Below are 21,525 nucleotides of genomic sequence, written 5' to 3' on the forward strand. Positions count from 1 at the left end.
AAAAAGTTAACCAAACAACAACAAAAAAAACAACTTTATGAATCAACTGGGAAGCCAGTAAAAATTAGCAATAATGAGCTCATTTTAATAGGAAGGGATTGGCTGCTCTGCTGGCTGCCAACCATTTCTGAGGCTGGCATGGTGCTGGTGTGTGGGGTCCAGCATGCATCCTTCCACCTTCCTGCTGCTGGCAATAATTGTGACTTCAGACAAATAAATAATGCTCTTGTAGAGTTTGCTTTGTGGTTGGGGCCAAGAGCTGGGTGAGGGTAGGGATGGATGCAGAACCTGGCTGGGAGCTTCTTCATCCATCTCGTAGGTTCCTGCAGTGCAGGTGAGGATGTGTGTGTGCTGCACCCACGTGTTCCATCTGCTCCCTAGCTTCATGGCGAGCAGAGCAGAGCTGCTCAGGATGCCTGTCCCCATGCAGGGCTGTTGCAGTTGGCCCTTCTGGGCCGGTGCAGGAATCTGATCTCAGGATGGTTTTGCAGTAGTGTGTGATAAAGGGGTTAGGTGGTTAGATACAGGAAGAGTCTGCCCAGAGAAATGTCCAAAGCTACTTGGAAGCATCCAAGACCAGATTGGATGGGGCTGTGGACAACCTGACGTGGTGGGAGGTGTCTCTGCCCGGGACAGGGGTTGGAACTGGATGGCTTTTAGGGTCCTTTCAAACCCAAACCTGAGATTCTGAACTGGAGATGCTGCATCCTCTGGGGGACATGGAGAACCGAGGTCATTTCCCACTCAGCAGATGATGCCTTGCATTTAGAACCAGACACTGGCACAGATCCTTTTATTGTTTGACCCATCTTCATGTACAGCACAGGAATTCCCAGCACAGGAATCCATACTAGAATTTCAGTTGGAGGCTCGCACAACGCCATTGGAAGCTGATGCCATCATCCCCATGCTGCCCATTGATGGCTGCCTGGGAGCACGTCCCAGCTCTTTTACACTCTGCCCCAAAGGTGTGCAGCCTTACCACGCAAAAAGAGAGCAGCCCAGTTCCTGCTGTGCTGCACATCGCGTGTGATGTGAGCTGGGGGTCGGTGGAAACTTCCACTCTGGAGGAGATGAAGGAAATTCCTCTGTGAGTACAAAGTGAGGTAAAGATCCTATGTGTGCCATGAGTTGCTTTTCCCCCCATTGTTGAGCTATTTTAATGAAAGGGAAATGTCAGCAAAAGTGTGTTTTGGAAAAAATAAAAAAAAGTGCCACTCACACGTCGCTGGATTTGAATAAGAGTGCTGTGGGCAGCATCTTCACTGCTGAAACAGGAAAAATCTGAGCCTTTGGTCGTGTGCAGCTGATTACAGCCACCTGTGGTGAAGTGCCTCTCCTACCTGCAGTCCTCTGTGTGGGCCTTTGGAGCTGGATTGTGTTGAGTTGCCATGGAATGAATCTGTTCACTGAGGCTTTTAACGCTCAAGATCTTTGCGAATGAGTTTTGCTTTTGCTGAACTGAGTCTGATGGCATAAAAAGCCTTCAGTATGGGTCTGCCTGAAGGATTCTGCTTTAGAGGCTGTCTAGGGAGGTTGTGGATGCTCCATCCATGGATGCATCTAAGGCCAGGCTGGATGTGGCTCTGGGCAACCTGGTCTGGTGGTTGGCAACCTTGCACATAGCAGGGGGTTGAAATTAGATGATCATTGTGGTCCTTTTCAACCCAGGCCATTCTGTGATTCTATGGAGTGCTGCCCGCTGACTTCATTGAGACCTGCAGGGAGGGAGAGCTGAGCTGGGGTTTGGTACGAGGCAGCTGGATGCCCTGACTTTTTCCTTCTGGAACACAGTGTCTGCAGAAGGCTAATACGGAATACTGGTGCCTGGGGCTCCCCAGCCTGCCCTGGGCACAGGGGGATGTTCAATGCCTTCATGCAGGCGAGTGCATGCAGATGTATGTTGATGTATAGCCAGCTTTTAATTATTCCAGGCAGGACTTGCATACAAAACTGGGCTTATGGTGTGGTGATGAACAGGTCATGAGGTGCTTGTGGCTGGCAGTGCCCTGCAAGTGCTTCTGCATCAATCCCAACCCTTTCCCAGCCTTCTGCCCTGTTCTTGCAGCATCCTCCTGCCCCACAGCCCCTGGCTGCAGTCCTGCATTCCTGCTGGGCTCATTACAGACAGCTGCAGCCACCTTTGACACAGTCCTCAGGATGGCTCTGGTCCTGAATCCATTCCCTTCTGACCCCCCTCTGTTTGTTATTTAGTAAGCTCTGTGCTGTTTGAGTTAGGAGCTGGTGGGTTTTTTGCTGTTTGTGATAAATGCCATATTTGTAGTGGGAGCACAACCAGCTCACATCACTGCATCTTGCCCTCAGCCCTCAGTTTTCTTTTTTGCCTTCATGATGGAATTAGAAGCAAAAAAGGACAGAAGGGCTGCCAAGGTGGGGTGGCTCTCAGCCCTCTTGCTTGCTTGCTTTGAAAACTGCTGGTTGAGCTGTCTTAAAGGAAATCCACATTGCCATTCAGCTGTTGTGTTGTCCTTTGATTTAAACCCTTGGGGACCCTTTGGAGTATTTCTAATCTAAGTTTACAACAGATGTGCCCATGTTTATTCTGGGTCTCTCTCAGTTGCTCTTTTCTTTAGCATCTGCAGTGCAGGGTAGGCAGTGAGCTTGAGGGCAATGCAAGGCACACAGCAAGTCCTGCTGGGGTGGGGATGTTGCTTCTCAAACCAAAAAGGTTTTTGGCCATCGGTCATGTGAGCATCTGAAAGCTTCCCCAGCATCAGGATGGTGCTTGCCTTTGTCATTCTGCAGGCATTGAAATGCAGTGGCCAAAATTTCTGTGTCTGGACTCTTCTCTTTGATGTAATTGCGTTGTTAGGGGGAATTGCATGGGGAATTTGGGCTTGTTGGAGCTGTTCTGTGCTGCTGATGGTGAATGTTGGATGATCCGGGCTTCCTCTGTAGCTGGTGGAACAGCCAGTAGCTCCTAAAGCAGATGGTGTGAGAGCAGCAAAGAGTCTCAGCTCCGAGTTAGAGCTGTCTAAATACAACTCGGTGAAGTCAGTTGAGTTACTTTGAATTTCTGGATGATATTTTGGACAGAAGCTGGCCACCTTTGTGTGCAGTGAGAAAGAACTTATTTCAAAAAAGGAGGAAAATAGGATGGTGATGGGAGAATGAGTACAGGTAGCTCACAGCTCCATTCGTGGTGAGCTCCCTGCTGTCCTGAGAGAGCTGTAGAAAGCAGTTTGTCTCCTATAGCAGTGATCACTGAGGGCGCTGGGGTGGGGTAAGAAATAAAAGCCAGCAGTGCTTCTAGAAATGCCAGGAATGCAAAAATGTTTAAATGATTTAGTAGGAGAAAACTTTTATTTAAACATTGAATCGAAGAGCACCCTTTCATCTTTAAACCATCAGTGTTTGAACTTCCATCCAAGTTTTTTTTTCCGGGCTTTCTTTGCACTTTGTCATCTGTGACACAAAGCTGTGCTTCGCAACGCGGATAAACTTCCAGGTCCCCGTTTCCATTTGTTGTCATTGCCTCAGACACACCTAAATGGCAGCAAAGGAGAACTGCTGCGCGTGTTGGTTAGTTGGGAAGATCCACATTTATTGGAAGAATGTGAGGTAGAAACCACCGTGTCCAAGCAAAGCTCATAAAACTGCACCAAGTTTCCATATGGGAACCACCCTGAGTACGGATGCGTCAGTCGGCGTGATGCTGTTTTTCCATCACAAGGGAACATTCACCTGTGAGGAGGCATCTCAGGTGCTGTGTGTGCAGAAGCCAACGGGCAGAAATTCGGCTTCGGGTTGAAGCTGCCACGCAACTGTAAATTGCTTTGTTGGGGGTTATGTGTAGTGCAGTGCGAAGGCACCCTCTGTTTGGAAGTGAAGGTAATTATTTCCTCCTCGTTTTGGTGCTGGGAAGACCCTGAGCTCCACGGGCTCTCCATCCCAGCAGCATCATAGTTGTGTCCTTATGGCCCACAGTCCAGTGTTAGCATGGGAGATGTCCATGTTTGTGTTCCTGAAACATCCCAGCATGTGCCACGCCGACGGCGTGCCGTGCTCTGCTGCTGAGATTTACGCTTCCTAAGTACATTGTAAAAATCTTATAAAGTAGCTTAAATATTTACAGAACAAGCATTTAAGGAAATTCTGTTATGTCTCTGAAGGAGTTGCTGCTGTTGCATTGGGCCCATCAGACCACAGCCATGTGCTTTTTTTTTCTTTTTCTAATCGTCTGACCTCCAGGAATTTCTTTTTTTTTTTCACTTCACTGTTTTTAAGCAGACAAACAAATGGAAATTCATGCACAGGAACCTATAAATAATGTTAATGGCCTGGCTTGCATCTTCCAAAGCCAGGAAATGTAGAAGCATGGCAGTGGGCTGGCCTGGCCTGGGCTGGGAGGAGGTGGTGGATGAGGATTGGGCATTCCAAAGGGGTTCTGTGCCCAGGGAGTGGAGACAGGGGGGCACTGCCCAGGTGGGAAACTGCACCTCCAGCAGCAGCTTTGGCTGTGACTTGTAGACCTTGTGGCTGCAGGCTGCCGTGGGGAGGAGGCTGTAGGGCCATGATCGTAGAATCATAGAATGGCCTGGGTTGAAAAGGACCACAGTGATCATCGGGTTTCAATCCCCTTCTACATGCAGGGTCACCAACCATTAGACCGGGCTGCCCAGAGCCACATCCAGGCTGGCCTTGAATGCCTCCAGGGATGGGGCATCCACAACCTCCTTGGATGATGGAGCTGTAGGCTGCCATGAGGCATCCTCTTCTCAGGGCTGAACAAACCAAGGGACCTCAGCTGCTCCTCACGTGCCTTGTCCTCCAGATCCTTCCTGTCTTTGTTGCCCTTCCTTTGGAAGCTTTCTGATAGCTTTCTGTCCTCCCTACGTTGCAGCACCCAAACCAGGTGCAGTGCCCTGGGCTGGGCTGCCCCAGGCAGAGCAGAGTTGGATCACGCTGGGCCATGTCCTGGGGCAAGCTCTGCAGCACTCAGCTCCCTGCCTGCTTTGCCTTGCAGTTTCCCCCACGGTCCTTTTGCCATCAGATTGCATTGTGCAGTTGAGCAGAGCTGCCCCTTTCATCCCAGCCCTGGTGCTGGCAGCTCCTCACGGCTGCTCCCCAGCAGCACTTCCCAAGATGCACATTTCATTTATTTGCCTCCTGCTTGCACAGCAAACGGATGTTTAGACCCAAAAGGAAATCGGGTCGCTGCTTTCTGGGCTCCGCGTGCAGCAAACAGCCCTTCAAAATAACTGCAGCCTCACCGTGCCAGGAAAAACAGCACAGCCAAAATGTTGCAAGAAAAGAATTGTGCCTTCTGTGAAAGCTCTTGTCTTTTGCTCCAACTCTGCCTATCGGGCCTGTTGTTCTTAGGCTTTGTTTCGAGGCTTTTAGCCCCGTGAGCTGTTATTTCCAAAGCAGAGGGGTTCAGCGTGCACTCAGTGCCACATTTTGCCAGCTGCTGTCATGTGGCCAGGTTAATTCCTTGGACGTGGGAGCTTTTGGGTGGGACACTTGATTTCTCCCTGTCGGTGCTTGGATTGGTGCCATGCTGGGGTCACATTGGGCGAGGTGAACCTGGGACCCCCCAGGTCCCCGCAAGGCTCCCTCTCACAGGGGATTTTTTTTGGCCAGAGCTGTGGGAAGAGCACAGCCTATCCCAAGTGAGTCACCCCGGGCAGGAAAGGCACTTGGCAGGTTTGGAAAAGTGGCTGGGAGGGCAGGCGATGCCCTGCCTGCTCCCTGCCTGCTCCAGCACCCTGAACCATTGGTACCCAGCACGGGTGGGTGCTGGCCCCAAAGGTGCTGCTGAAGTGGGCAGGAGAGGCCTTGCTTTTAGACGTTGTTTTTTTCCTCCCTTTGGAAATGCAGCCTTTTGCAGTCATGCAGTCACAGTTAAAATAAGGTTTAAATTATGGGGCTGGCTGTGGCTTTTTCCCTTTCTTTCAGAATTTTTGCCAACTTGCAATTTACTTAATGAAATCCTGCTATTTCGTTTAACAGGGATATTTTTTGCAGATGTTGATTTAACCCAGCTTTATAAAATATGTGAACTGTGCAGTTTTTTTTCCTATTTTTAACAGTTTAAGGATTCGAGCACAGCAACACGACAGAATTTTTAGCGTCCATAGAGTGGTTTGTTTGTGCCATGCAAGGCTGAAGCTTAAGGCTGAGGCTTCCCGTGTTGCTCCTCCCCATCACAAACAGTCTGAAGTGTTGCAATAATGAGTAAAATGATTCAAAGGAGGAAAGCATCCAGAGCTGAAAATCTGCTGCTCTGTGAATGCATTTCTGCAAAAGATCCGAGTCTGATTTTACACTCAGTCATTCTTCAGGCGGTTTTGAGCCGGGGTTTCTTTACATCCAAGTGTGTATTTTGTGTAGATGAACTCCAGGGGAACAGAAAGAGCAACGAGTCTCTTTGCACTGGTTGACAGGCTGTGTTTTTAATGTATTTCCCCCCAAAAGCCTCACTTTATAGCTCCATTTCCCTGGAGGGGAGAAGTATTCTGCATTCCTCCATTAGCACTAGGCTGAGTGTGGGGCAAGCATTCTTGAGCTCATTAACTATAATGAAGCACTCCCATGCCCTGGTAATCTCCCTGTCTTTGATTTACCAGAGAGCCTGACCTGCTCTTTTTCTGTTTTTTCCCCCAAAATGGGAGTATCACTGATAGAGGTGCTTGATGCAGCACAGCACTTCCACTGCAGCATCTCTTGGCCATGTTTGACCATTCAGAGGCAAGCAGGAGTATTAGGGTGGCTGGGATTCATGCGGCAGGACAGGATTCATCCCACTGACTTGTGTGTATTTTGGTTGGTTTATTCTTTATTTATTTATATATATGTATTTTTTTAAAAGAAACTGTGGTTTTCCGTAACAAAAACAAGTCCTGCGTGGCCAGGGAGGGTAATGAGAGTGAGTCACCTCCGCTCACCCTGCGCAAACCCTCGGTGAGGGATGGGACATCTCCAGGAGATGCCTTCAGGGACTCAGGGAGGCTCTCGCTGTGCTGCTGCAATACTGCCAGCATTGTGGGTTTCATGAAATGGGAGGCAGGAGCAGCCCCGCTGCCTGGCCGCTGGGATGAGGGACCAGCACAGAGCGCAGATCCTGAGATGCTTGAGTCATTGTTTAGTCTTTGCTTGAAGTGGGAGCGAGAGCCTGTGGATGCTGGCCACGAGCATGTTGGTGGAGCGAGCTGCTAGCTGCAGGGAAGGGCTGGAATGGCCCCAGAAAATGTTTACACATCAATCCATGAGGCGGCTATCGGAAAATCTGGCTGTGTGGGTGCAGACACAACGCACGCAGCCCTCTGCACGTCCCTCCCTGCCCGGTGTGTGGGTGAGGGAGGGCAGGAGCCATCCGCATCGCCACTGCTTTGTGCTTATCTCCAGCGGATAACAGCCCCGGCACCTTCCTGGCAGGTTTTATCCCTTCAGCTCGCACACAGCAGGGGCTGTTTCCTTGCAAAACAGAGGCACCCTGGATCCTTTAATTCTGCAGCAAAAACTGTGAGAGGAGATGAGAGGAGAGGAGGCCGGGTCTGGTGAGGCTGGCTCAGCCAGCAAGGCTGGGAGCTTTATCTGGGGAAGGATCTTGGGCTTCGGCCAGTGAGAACAAAGCCTGAATTTCCATTCCACTCTCAGCCCCTGCCTGGTTCCCGTATATGTAAGGGCATTGGAGAAAAAAAAAAAATCCAGCAACCTACATAAAGGCTGCTGGGGGGAATTGGAAGGTTGCAGGGAAGTGAAAACCAGAGCCCTTTTGAGGACAGAGGGTGGGTTGGGACGTGGGGCTCACAGCATCAGATTTTGAGAGAAAAGCAGAGGTTTTTGTTCTCCCAGTGCTCCCAGGTTGGGATCTGGGGGCTGTGCGGGGCCAAACGCTGCTCCCAGCAGCTCTTTCCCAGCCCATTGGGAAGAAAACACTTGGTTTGTGGGATTATTTTTTTTCCATATCCCCGGTTTGCTTGCAGATGTCACAGTGATAGAGGTAGAGCGGACCAAGGCTGCACTCACGCTGCAGTACAGTTGCAGGCTCTTAAAATAAAGCCAGCAGTGATGTTTGCCTTGGTTTTGCTTCAGTTCTCCTCTATGGGAAGTATCCCCATTATTTCTGTTTAGGAAAAGCAGAAAAGCATGGTAAAGCTGTTGCATTGGCAGCTGGCTTTGTTTGCCACATCCCCTGCAAGAGCTCTGGCCCGCAGATCTCAGCCTGATGGCGTTTTGGGGGCCCAGGAGACCAAGCTTGGGAAACCATTGGGCTTTGACCTCCTGAAAGAGCAGATTTTGGGAAGGGAAGGAGCTGAGCTGGAGTATGGGGCTGGTGATGGTGGGAGATGGATTTTAACCTGGTGTGGCTTATGCAGGATGACTGGGTGTAGGCATCCGTCAGTCAGAAGGATTATCCAAAAAAATGCCTTGAAAATATCCACTGATTTTCTTCTTTAGACATAGGGTCATGGAACGGCTTAGCCTGGAGGGGACCTTAAAGATCATCGAGCTCCAGTCTCCAGTGTGTAATGGCAGGGGGTTGTGCATCCAGCATCCAGCATGGTCCTGCCGCTGTGCGGATGCTGCAGGCATTACAGTGAGCGTGGGCAGTGGGAGGTTGGAGCATCCTCAGAGGCTCTCATTGCCCCAGTGCTTTCAGAACATCGGCATCCAGCTCCCCAAAGCAGCTCCATGACCCAATGCCACAGCTGCTGTGGGTGGAAAGCCCCTGGTTTGGTGCTGCTGGGAAGTGGGCAGCGCTCGGAACCGGTCGTGGAGCTGTGGGCTCTGCCTGCGGGGCACGACAGAGGAGAGCTATTCCCTTTTCTCTTCAGAGGAACCTAGTAATTAGTTCTTGCTTTTAAAATGCTTTGAAGCTCTCGAGTGAAACTGCTCCACAAGCAAAAACTATTATTATTCATGAACGCCCTTTTCCAGAGTCTGTTCTGTGGGATGCTCTGCGTTGCAGCAGTTTCCATAGACTGGATGATTCTCCTCCCTAAGAGCATCGCTGGGGATCTTTGAGAGCACCAAGAGCTGCTCTGACATTGCCAACCCCAAAGCCGGCAGCAGAAATGGCTTTGAAAGTGAGCAGAGCTCAGCAGCGCTCAGGATCTGCCCAACTTGGCATCCGTGGTCATTTGGAGAAGAGGAAAACTTGCAAGTGCTGAAACCAAGAGTGAAAAAAGGGATTTTCTTTTCCCCGTTTCTTTGTCACAGCCTCTCAGGCTCTTTCCTACAGAAGGCCCTCAGGGTATGAGGCTTTTACCCTCATTTGAGTGCATTTTGTGCCGCACCCAGCAAAAGAAAAAGCCAGCCACTGCTGGGCAGGAGTGGGAAGGCTTTCAGCAATTGAAAGATTGTGTGGGAGATTGGTCAGAGCAGCCCCTAAACCTGGAACTTCGCAGGGCTCGGACGTACCCAGGGCTGGCTTCCAAAAGAGGGGGGAACCTGAGCCAAATTTCAGCTGATGACAGGTCAGGTGCTTTCATAATTGGCAGCAACTGCAGGTGATTACGTTTTGGGCTGCTTTTGAAGAGGTATTTACATTGTTGTGCTAAGCCCTGCGTGCCAGGCACGGCACGGCCACGTGCACAGCCCAGGAGCTGAGGTTACACTGGGAGTGCTCGACCCAAAGAAATCACCAAAACCTCCCGAAACATTCCCTTCCGAAGTGATGCATAAAAACATCAGTGAAAAAAAACACGAGTGGTACTTCTAAGTGGTGTTGTTGTTGGTTTTTTTTTTTTTTTTGCTTTTTTAGGGTTTTTTTCACCTTTGGCTGAAACTTTTGGAAACTGTGCAGGGAAGGTGGAAAATGGAAAAAAAAAGCAAAAAACAAAAAAAACCTGTTGAAATACCTTAAAGCATAGTCTGGAGTGCATATTTAATGGACAGAGAGTGTACATCAGAGAGAAACCACTTGAGTTTAGCTTGAAAATAACCAATGATGCTTACAAATTTCAGGGCAGAACTAAACATGGCATGTGCTTTTCTTTGAAGGATATAAGAAATTAGCATGAGCTGATGATTTTACAGAGTGGTTTCTTTTATGCAGAGAAAATTGTTTTCATCCCCTTTCTTGGCATTGGCTCCTGTCCTGTGTTGCTTTTGTTTCTCAGGCTGCCATGGAAATGTCCCCCCATCCCCCCAGCCCTCTCCACGCGCCTCATGCACTGGCTCCGTTGCCCGCCAGACCCTATTTTTTGAACTAATTTAATTAATTAACCCAGCGCAAGTGTTCTTCTGAGTTAATCATCTGCTGGGTTAACGAATTAAATCGGCTCATGAAAGAGGCTGGGGGGCACCAAAGCTCTGGTCCAAGGAAAGGGCTGCAGGAGGAAGAGGAGATCACCAGGACCTCCTGCTGGGGATGGAGGAGCTGGGACCCTTTTGGCCACGATGGTGGTGACACCAGATGAATCACGACAGGAGATCACACTCTTATTTTATTATGGGCGTAAGCAAGGCTGAACCTCTGTGTCTCTGCCAGCCCTGCAAACCAGCAGCCTGGCAGAGAGTTTGGTGGTTTTAACATAGGGAAGGTGTAGTGTGCTGTCCCTGTGAGTGGCTGTAGCTGTTGGCTGGAGACATTTCCAGGGAGTGAGTTTGTCTTGGTTAAAGCTGGGATATTCAAGCACTCTTCAGTGATTCTGGACGTGAAGGAGAAAGGTGCAGGAAGAAGCTGACAGCTATCCAACCTCCTGCTCCCATCCAGCTGCCTTCTCCCGTTCTGCTGCCCATTGTCCTCCTGTAGCTTCTTGAGTCATCCAGAAAGGGATGGAGCTGCACTTGTCCTCATGAGGACTTCTGCTGGGGGGCAGACCTGCTGCCTCCATACCTCAGATGCTACAGAAGCACCATGGGATGGCTGCCTCCATCCGTTTGCAGGTGGACTTTGGCTGTTATTTTACATACATGTGGTAGAGCCAACATTGGAGTGCTCCTGTGGGCTGATGAAGCAGCTGCTAGCCAAGACATGGAGCATGAAAAGCTGGGAAATTGTCTTCAGAATCCCACCCCAGTGATCCCAGCGAGGGATGGACGGACAGGACAGTTGGCACAAGGGCTGTCCCAGCCTGGGCATCCTGTTCTGCTGCTGGCTGCAGCTGTGGGCTCACAGGGAGCTGGGTGACACATTCCAGCTGAAACTTGTAAGGCTGAGGTATTTTAAGTATATTGGCTTAGCAAGAATGGTTGTGAGCTTTGCAGGGGCAGATTGACAATTAATTTTTTTTTTTCTTTGCAGGGCCATAAAAATTCCATTTATGCTGTGGAAAGTTTTAACCTCTTCCTTACCCCAGGAGCTTGTTTCTAAGGGCATTAATCAGGGCTTTGAGCTGATGGCTCCCCAGTGAACTGTTAAAAGCTTTTTGGGAAATGTGTGTGTTCCTTGTGCCAGGCTTTTTATCTGGACCTCGTTCACACTGAGCCATCCTCCTGCCATGTGCTGGGCTACAAACGTGCTCCTGGGCTGCAGGAAAGAAGGCTGAATTTGTATCTAATAGAGCTCGTAAAATGGTGGGAAGATCTTGGCCATTGGGCATCAGGCATGCTTGAGCATGGGGCCATGCGAGTGAGTGATTCAGGAGTGCTGCAGAGAGGTGGGACGTGAACGTGGGACACGAGCAGAGTGCTACCACACGTGTGATTGTCCCACTTCATCCCCTCAGCAGCCAGCTGGGCTCCTCCAGGTGCCCAGACATGCTTGGAGTCACCATCATGTTTGGGGCTTGCAGAGAATTTTTTTTGCATGCGTTCCTCTCCTTGGGTGACTTGCCAGTGTGTTTTGAACAAGCCACAAACAAGATGGCCGTGGAGGGGAGGCTGCTGCTTTTGGTGGGCTGTGTTTGAAAAACCAACCTGTGTGATTCAGGGCTGTTTCACGAGGAATTGGTACAAAAATAGGAATGTTCCTCAAAGCAGTAAGTGAACAGAATACCATGGCATGCCGCTGGGGTGGTACTTGGGGCCGCTGGGGCACCACATCCATTTTCACCCCTCTTCTCTTATTTGCAGCCATATATCATTGAGGCCCCGTTGTCACCAAGGGCTGATGCAGCAGGGTTGTTGGGTCAGTGTTTCAGTGGCACACCTGGTCTGCCCATGGTTCCCATCCTGCCCTTAAGTGCAGCATCGTGCAGCGGGCAAAGACTGCACTGTGTTGTGTTTTGGAATAACCATCTTTCTGTTTTTCTCTTGTCACAAACTGCTTTGAATTGTCCGAGTGGCTTCGTGTGCTGTCAAATGACAAACACCCCACACCTCCACTTATCTTCTTTACCTCCATGTTCAGCAGGGAGCAAGTGCAGCGTTTGCTTTCTGCATGCCTTCTCCTACCTGGCTCCCATTTGCCTGAGACCATTTCCCCATGAAGTTCTGGTTTTGATTCCCCCCTCTCGCTTCCTATCTTGTTTTTTTAATCTCAGATTGTTTGAATTTCCTTCTGGATGTGCCTGCTGCAAGGCAGTGCTGCAACAGAGGAAATGGTGACTGGGAGGAACGAGCCCATGAGTAAACAAGAGCCAGAGTTTGAGTCTGTGCATGGGATCGATGGAGGTGGCTTTGATGGGGGAGATAGCCCTGACGCCAGCCAAAATGTAGCTGTGAGTTGGAGCTGCCTACAATGATAGTTGTTAGAAATGTGGTGTGTACCATCGAGGGCGGCACGGCAGGACTAAAATGTTTTTCTTTCTACAAAAAGAGGGGCAACAAGCACGCCTCTGTTCCAGAGAAGAAGGAAAGGAAAAAAAAAAAAGTGTGTTTTCTAGTCTTTGCATAAAGGGCAGCGTGGAAAAAGAGGAGGAAAAATGGAATATTTATTTAAATTGCAGAGGGCTTGCTTTTCTGCCGGCCGCCCCTGCTGTCTGCTGAGTGGTAGCGGCTAATAGCTGGAGGGGAAACTAATACTTGGCAGTGGATAAGACACAGCACAGGCCCCCTTGTACGAGGGGCTTGCTAAAGTGCTTGCTTTATGTCAGGGCTGTAAGATGAGTTCATCTTCCCAGGGTTTGTTTGAGTGCACCAGGAGATAAAAGGAGGTGAGGAACCCAGCCCGGCACCGGGAGGGTCCTTGGGGCAGAGCTTCTCCAATGAGATCGAGCTATTTCTTCTCAGAGTGTTTTATTTGTGCACTAATAAGGCATCTCATAGTTTAGATGCATTGAAGCACAAGATGTTAAAAGCCTTTCCCTGTTTTGAGCGCGTGATATATCAGCGTTTTTATCAAAATGTTTGCCAGTTCCTGGAAAGCAGATGTGGCACTTTGGGGACGCCCAAAGGCAGATGTTCCTGTGGCATAGGTGCTGCTTTCCTCCTGCTTTGCTCTCCCCCACTGGGTACCTTAACTCACAAAACACCTTGGGAACCACCGGGGGCATGGTCTAGGGAGGGACATGCGTGGTGGGGGGGGTTGAGGTTGAACCTGGTGATCCTAGTGGTCTTTTCCAGCCTTAATGATTCTATGATTCTACTCCCCTAATTAATTCAACTGATGGGGAAACCTGAGTTTTGAAGTTAACTCATTCATAAAGGAAAGGAAATTTGGAGACGAAGTGGGAGTTTCTAAAAAGCGGGATGAGAAGAGAAAACCTCCCTACCTGATGGGCGTGTGGGGCTCCACGGAGGCTGGGAGGTTAAGCAGATGCAGAGCTCAGTAATTGCTACCAGCCTTTGGGCCCCAGATGAAAATCTCCAAGCTCATCTATGGCCCCTCCAGCAACACTTGGATGGGACAGCAGCAACATTTGGCATTTGGGAAGGGTTTGGGAATGGTACTGGGGGCAGCTCAGCTATCTTACGTTCCAGCGGAGGGGTGATTGTTAGTGTTACGATGTACCTGCTGGTGAAATTTGGGTGCTCAGCACCTTTCCTGCCTGCTGTCCCGCTGTTCTCATCAGTTCGGAACTCTGTCAAATATTTCAAAATGTGGGATTACTTGCTTTCTAAAGAGCAAAGCACTTTGGCATCTGCATGGCGGTAGACCAAGGGTTGCTACTGGTTTTCATCCATGCCAAGCTCTTCATTTCAGAGGGTTGTGCAGATGTGGCTGAGGACAGTTTTGCTTCAGGAATGTTTAGCTCAGTAAGTCTGTTGGGGTCAGGTTTGTGATAATGCCATAAGTTTGGTAAATGTAGTTTTTGCAACTACTGTAGAAGTGCTGCACAGAAACTCCTAAACCTTTTGTCACCAGATCTCAATGTGTCACATGGGCACAAGGAATCTGATGTTTTCTAATCCAGAATTAGATGTGACTCTCCTCCTCCAAACCTCCTTGTTCCCATGGCTGGTCCTTTGCAAGGCAGCATGATGTATTTTTGCAAGAGTCAGATCCAGACAGCATTGACAAGGATCAGTGAATTGATGAGCATGGATATGACACATTGATCCTGCAGTTACCAGTCATTACCCTGTTGAGAGCATTGGGTTGTTCACTTGGGCAGCCAAAGATATCTGGGATGGAGAAGGAAATGCCAGTCCTTGTCTAAAGAGTAAGAAATGGGAAAAACCTTTGTGTTGGCTGATCTTTGTTGTTAGCAGAGGGCAGCGTTGGGAAGAACTTATTGCAGCATGGCAGTGAATGGTTTCCAGCCCCTTAGGGAAATGGGTGACCTGTCATTCCCTTGTTGCTTTGCCACGTGTTATTGGTGCTTGGGTGCATCACTTCCTCAGGGGTGTTTTGATATTGAACCTCAGTATCCCTAAATAGAGCCCACCTCTAGCATGGTCCTCCTTTATCTTGGCCATCTATGTAGGGCTTAACTGCAGGGCACACGTTTTCCCATGGCTTCAAGAGACACAGTGCATCCTGGAGCACAATAGCTCCAGTATTAGGGGGCAGAGATGATGTTTTTCTCCTGTGTGGCAGTTGGACATAAATGCAAGTAAACTTTTCCCAGTGGGGCTGAAGTCTGTTACTGCTTCAGGATTTCTTTCCTGGTTCTGGAGAAAACACACATCAAACTGGGGCAGTTGGCACCCATATGGGGCTTTAAAAATAGTTGCAGCAGGCAGTGGGGAGAGAGAAGGGGATCTGGCATTTTAGGGGAGGTTTGGACCGTATGGTGGGCTTGGTTGGGGACCAGGAGCATTGTCCACAGCCAAGGGCATCCCGCCAGCTTTGCTGCCTCCTTGCTTGCCCAGTGACCCCACCTCCCTCCCCTTAAATTTGCACAGTTACAATTCAAGTTAAATTCTAACAAAGCCGCTTAATTCAAAGATTGCTAATGGGGAGGAGAGCCCATTACCCTCCAGGGGAATTTGAGCCTGAAAAGAAATGGGGCTGCGGGGATGTGCTTGAAATCCTGTGCATCAATGGGGTCTGTGAAGCAAAATAATGGCATCACTCCACGTGTGAGTTAATCGGAGCTGATGGCACGGATGCAGAGGGGTCAACAGGCCACAGGCGCGTGATATATTGTCAGGGAGCTTAATGCAGGGCTGGCTCATTGCAGAGCTCCTTGTTGAAATCCAAGAGCAATTTTCTTTTAACTGGAGGTGGGAGTGAGGCTAATGTCCAGCAAGAGGTTAATTCGCCCTCTCCGGAGCTGAGGTTCCCATGTTCCTTCCGGGGGCACCATAAATACTGCAGTGAGCTCTGAGCAAATTTCTGGCAATGTGTGTCCCTCCCATCTTCCTTGAACGTAATTCCTAGAAAGAGAAGATATTTCTTGTTCTGGAGACAATTCCAGTGGCTCTGTAGGATGACATATATAGTTCAGAGAAACTACTCCCCATTGGCATGAAATGCCTTCTCAAGTTTCATGCTCCTGTGGGAATGCTTGCATTGCTGTCGAAGAATATTGCATAGAGGAGATACTGCTAGATCGTTCATCCAGATATTTCATGGACATCTTCAGCATTGTGGCTCGATGAATGCTGGCTTTTGGAAATGAGGGTGTGGCACCATGGGATGCTGGAGGATCTTGGGGACCTGCCAGGCCCAGGGATGGCTGAGCTGTGGTGCAGCTGTTGGGATGTCATGGCGCTATGGGCTTTCGGTGCTGGAATCTCAGGGGGTGGTGACACACTGGAACAGGTTGCCCAAGGAGGTTGTGGATGCTCCATCCCTGGAGGCATTCAAGGCCAGGCTGGATGTGGCTCTGGGCAGCCTGGTCTGGTGGTTGGAGACCCTGCACACAGCAAGGGGGTTGAAACTGGATGATGATTGTGATTCTTTTCAACGCAGGCCACTCTATGAATTCTGTGAAAGGGGCAAGTCTTGAGTACATGGGATTCTGACATATGGAGGCAGGATTGAGCAGTAAATAAGACAGAAGGAAGTGTTGAGCTCCATGGGATCTGGAGAGCGGGCCACTGAATCACCAGACTTTGCTTGAGCCTTCCTTCCTGGTGGCATTTGCCATAATTTATTAAATAGAAGCTTTGGGTTACGGACAAGCTTTGGGTTAGAGATGTTAGTTGATGACAAGCTTTGGCTTGATGACGAGCTTTGGGTTGAAGGACAAACCTTGAGCTGAACTCAAGTTCTGTTCACGTGAACAGAGCTTGTGGGTGGGAATAGCCCACTTGCCCTCAACGCCTGTCTAATCCGAGGTGATCAGAGCAAACCTGACCTCTGCTCTTCGTTCCCCACAGATGCCAGCACGTCGCCCGATGCCGTGAAGAGGAGCCATTGGTGCAACGTGGCCTACTGGGAGCACCGGACGCGCGTCGGCCGCCTCTACACAGTGTACGAACAGTCTGTCAGTATCTTTTATGACCTACCTCAAGGAAACGGCTTCTGCCTCGGACAGCTAAACCTGGAAAACAGGAGCGAGACTGTGAGAAGGACTCGAAGTAAAATCGGTTACGGGATTTTACTTAGCAAAGAACCGGACGGTGTGTGGGCTTACAATCGCAGCGAGCATCCCATCTTCGTCAACTCCCCGACACTGGACATCCCCAACTGTAGGACTTTGATCGTGCGCAAGGTGATGCCGGGCTATTCCATCAAGGTGTTTGACTACGAGAAGTCCTGCCTCTTGCAGCACACTGCAGAGCTGGATTATGCAGACGGGCCCTACGACCCCAACAGCGTGCGGATCAGCTTCGCCAAGGGCTGGGGGCCGTGTTACTCCAGGCAGTTCATCACATCTTGCCCGTGTTGGCTGGAGATCTTGCTCAGTAACAATCGATAACAGTCAGCCTCTGACAAAAGGAAAACAAAAAAGAAAGACACAGACTATCCCAAATATCATCTACCTAGATTTAATATAAAGTTTTATATATTATATGAAAATATATATTATACTTGTAATTATGGAGTCATTTTTACAATGTAATTATTTATGTATGGTGCAATGTGTATATGGACAAAAAACAGAAAATGCACTTTGGCTTATATAATTCTTTCAATACAGATTTAAAGAAAAAAAATTATACAGCAAAAATAGGAGAGAAAAGTCCTAATTTTGATGTATGGTTTTTTTGAAATATTATTAATACCCAGACAAAAAGCTAATACCAGTCACTCATTGATAATAAAGTATTCGCATTATAGGGGGGGGTTTTAATTGTCTTTTTTTTTTGGTCCTTTTTTTCCCTGACTGAAGCTCAGAGCAGCGTTTGCTCAGGCACTCTGCAGTCAGGTGGGATTTGCAGAGGGGTGACCACTGTCTCCCATCTGAGCCAGGTCCCTACAAAGCTGTACATCAGTGTTTGACAGGCTGCAGTTGTCTCCAAGAGGAAGGAAATGAGGAAAATGAGGACAGTTTAAGAGAAGAGAGCAAGCAGAATGTGAGAGAGAAAACTCCCATAGCTCTGATGACACAAAGCATGATGGAGACACGGTGATGATGGAGACACGATAAATAGGTGTGTGCCTGTTCATGTTTGTGCAAGTCAATGGGTCACAGTGCTGGTGTGAAGAGCAGAGCAGACAGCCCTAAAGGCTGCCCAGTAGGACCAGTTTGTGACCACCTCACACACGTATCACCCCGCTGACTCCGGAACCTCCTGGACACATTCAGTGGTTGAGAGTTGGGTGGATCCTCACCTGGAGACGTGGTACAAGCATGGGTACATTGGGCAGAGCCTGACCTCGTGTCACTAGTGAAGTTCCTTGCTGTATTGTTTATGGCCAGTGACTGGTGTTGCCAAGTTCTATTACAAATCCATGTGTATTTACTCCTCCTGGAGTCCAGTGACTTCAGAAGCACCGTGGCTTTCATTATCAAGGGAATGGTTTTGTAGCTTTATGGAGAAAAACGTGCCATGAGACCTCCGTAGTGGGTCAGAACTCGGCGACTAAACCAAGGCCTAAACTTACAGAAGATGGCTCCTGCCGTACCTCAGGGTTCTTCCAGCAGCCACCAATGAGGCAGGCTTGGAAAAGGGACCCACAGGAAAGGCGCAGACCTGGCACAGACATCAGGGAGAGGCACGAGCAGGAATGTCGCAATGATGTTTCCGCAGATCATTTCTCAAATTATAACCATACTTGAAATGATACGTAATTGGGACCACATTGGTTGAGTTCACGCAGCATCAGTGCTAATGCTGACATCATTAATTTTTGTTTGTGTTACAGCCATTGTTGTCAGGGAATGGTGTCAAAACATGTCATGATCATTTAAGGCCAGCTTTCAAGAGCTTTGCGGGGATTTTTTATCCTGTGTGGCTTAAATTTGGTGTGCTGTGCCATACCACCTACATCACTCACTGTATCACTTCCATACAGCTGGGAATAGGGTTATTTTTAAGATGGTATTTTTTCTTTTCAGAAAGAGCTTTGTAAATGCTGCCTTCATTTTAACTTGGAGGAACAGTCCCAACCTGATCTGCTTTTCCCAGTGCTGCTGCCTTGCTCAGTGCGCTGCCACGACCATCACGCTGTCCTGCTTTGCATCATTGAGAGGATGGCTCTCGTGTTGAAACTTGGAGGGTTAAGCTCCGGGTTGCCATTGTGCAATCTACGGATGGTGCTTAATTTTTCTCCTTTTATTACTCATGCACTTCCCCAGGAATAAATCCTGGGGTTTTATTTCAGCTGACAGCAAGGCTTTAAAGGGAATAAAGAGGATTTGACAAAGAGGCAGTGAAATAAGACATCAAGTGTCTGTTTCTACCTCCATCTGTTCCCTTTAATACTTCATTGTAGCTGTTCAAACTTCAGCCCTTTTGGAGAAGCCTTAGGGCCACAAGCAGCACTGTCTACTAGAAGCATTCCTTACAGCATTTACGATTAAAAAACCACTCTGCTAATTTTCCATACCAACCTAGGTGGGCAGAAGCAGATGCTTTCTGCAAAGAGAACTTTTTACCCTGCTGGAGCTCACAAGTGCCAACGACCCAGTGGGTCCCAGCTGTGCTCCCCAGGTGCTGGTGCTTGCTCGTTTGCCCCAGCTCCAATAGAGGATGGCAGCCCTGGGAGCTAAGGATGCCGTGGGTCCCTGCTGTGCTCCCCAGGTGTTGGTTAATTGCTCATCTGCCCCAGCCCCTATAAAAACGGGTTGGCTGCAGCCTTAGTGCTTTTGAAAGTTCTGGTTGCTTCTAGGTCTGGCTCTGTCTTTCTCTCCTGAGATGGTCCTGGTTTTTCAATGCCCATGGTAAGTGATCTGTTTTTGTTCTTGTTGTTTTGTTTTTGTTTTTTTTCTACTATAAGGTCTTTGTGGGACCTTGCCCTTTTTATGAAAGGATGGGTAAAAGCAAGAGGGTTATTGTAAAAGTAATGCTTTGCTTGGGGCTGAAGCCTGGCTGCATTTGGAGTGAGTTTCTGTTCCTTGTGGAGCCCCAAAGCTCTGGTGCTTTGTGTTGGTGTTAGCTTTGCTGTGGAAGGTTTTTGGGTCAGCCATGAGATTACTTTATCCTGGTGCTTGGGCTGTGGGGTCTCATCCTGCCAGGCCATGGTGTGCTCAAGTGCAGTTTCTCCAACCCTGAGTCTTCTTATGTCTTTAACAGCATGGAGCTGGCTTTTGGTCCTCTGAGTCGTACAAGAAGAACTGTCTGACTGCTCATGGAGTGTCTGTGGATGTGGTGGGACATGGAGATGCTTTAATATGGTGTTCAGATTGTAGGACTCTCTGACTGCCTTCAGCAGAGGGGCTGCATGTGGGGGCAGGTGTAGATAGGAACAGTGCTGCTATGGAGCTGGGGGTGACATTGCAGTGCTGAGAGCAGCCCAAGTCCCGGATTTTCAGCTGTCCCAGAATAGATCTGAGTCGCTGTAGTCTTTGTGTGTGGACTGTGTTTATGAGGTCCTCTTAATTTGAGCAACATTGAGTTTTAAAACTGTGCAGTGAGTTGAGGAGGAGTAGCTGCTGGTAGATCCTGGAGGTGTGTGTTGTCCTCAATGTTCACAGCTGTTACAACTGCAAAGGATCTGCTACTGGCCAGAGCAGAGGAGAAGTGAATGCTAGAGGGAGCTGTGTTCAGCTCCTCTTGTAAAGAATGGCTGAAATTGAGTTGAACTCGATGAGTCTCAGAGGTTCTTTCCAGTTGGAAGTTAGACAAAACTGCCTGTGCTATGGGAGTCCTACTGTAGCATGTTGTTTGCTACTATTCTCCAGGCTCTGTTAGCCTCTGAACCATCCTCCTCCTTCTCAGGGTTTTATCTCTGCAGTAGAAACATGGAGGATGCGTGTCTTCAATGCATAATTAAAAGCGGAATATTTCCTCCCTGTGCAGGAGGTGGCAAGGGGAGAAAATAAATCACTGTTGGTGCACAGAGGTGAGCTGCAGGTGATGCTGCTTGAATTTGTGGTCAAGCAGCATCACTTCCTGTAAAGCATGGGGCATGTCCAGCTGTTAGGTTGGGAAGTACAGCATCCCAGGGCTGACCTCAGTGCCATCTGTGCAATAGGTACGGCTGCAGGAGAGCCGGGGGTGCAGCAGTTACCTGCAGAGCATCCAGAGTGATTTCCTGTAAATAACTCCTTTGCTGATCTCACAGGTCCCGTGTTCCATTTGGTGTGTGATGGAGCACAGCTCAATGGATAATCCTTCCTATATTCCTAATTCAGGAACGTGGTGGTGCAATGCACAAAGTGGCATCTGTGCTATACACACTGTGGGAACAACCTGAAATTGCTCTGAAACTCAGCTGGCTTACAATTATATTGGATTCTATTAAATTAAAACACATAGCACATATATTACACAATAAACCACAGCTATTTCATGGATCAAATTAAGTTTTATTTGGGCAAATTACAACCTTTCTTACAGTTGGGCCTTTGTGAAGCCATTCCTTTTTAATAAAAGCAGGCATTTTTGGCAAAAACTCTTAAAGCGTGCATTCCCAACAACTGCATATACTGTTGCTATTTTTTCTGGGATATATGTGGCTAATTATCTGCTCCTATTTAGGAGTGGTTCAAACAAGTGCTGTCTTCCCCTTCCTCCTCCCCCATGTCTCCATTCTGCCGGAGTTTCTTATTTCTGCCCATTTTTATTAGCTTGGCTGTGGAAGTCAGCAGAAAAACCTTCTCCTCGTTAAAAGCAGGAGCCCATTTCCCGGAATTTGTGGGGAAAATGTGATTCTTGCAGTCAGCTTTGGAGCACAGAATGCAGGAGGGGTGCTTGGCTGGAGGGGAACGCAGCTCCTTAGTGTGGATGCTG

The 21,525-nt window shown here is 48.8% G+C and overlaps 1 protein-coding gene across 1 annotated transcript in view; it reads left to right on the forward strand.

The window, feature by feature from the left end:
* SMAD6 (SMAD family member 6) overlaps positions 1–17,466 on the forward strand; it is a gene marked incomplete at its 5' end in the record, with an annotated part of 26,186 nt that extends 8,720 nt beyond the window's left edge. The window contains one exon of the mRNA XM_010717661.3: positions 16,564–17,466. Within this exon, the coding sequence (XP_010715963.1) occupies positions 16,564–17,105 (542 nt within the window). The remainder of the gene's footprint in view (positions 1–16,563) is intronic.
* Positions 17,467–21,525: the final 4,059 nt, after the last annotated feature.

This window comes from Meleagris gallopavo, chromosome 12 (assembly GCF_000146605.3).
Source record: "Meleagris gallopavo isolate NT-WF06-2002-E0010 breed Aviagen turkey brand Nicholas breeding stock chromosome 12, Turkey_5.1, whole genome shotgun sequence".
NCBI classification, from domain to species: domain Eukaryota; kingdom Metazoa; phylum Chordata; class Aves; order Galliformes; family Phasianidae; genus Meleagris; species Meleagris gallopavo.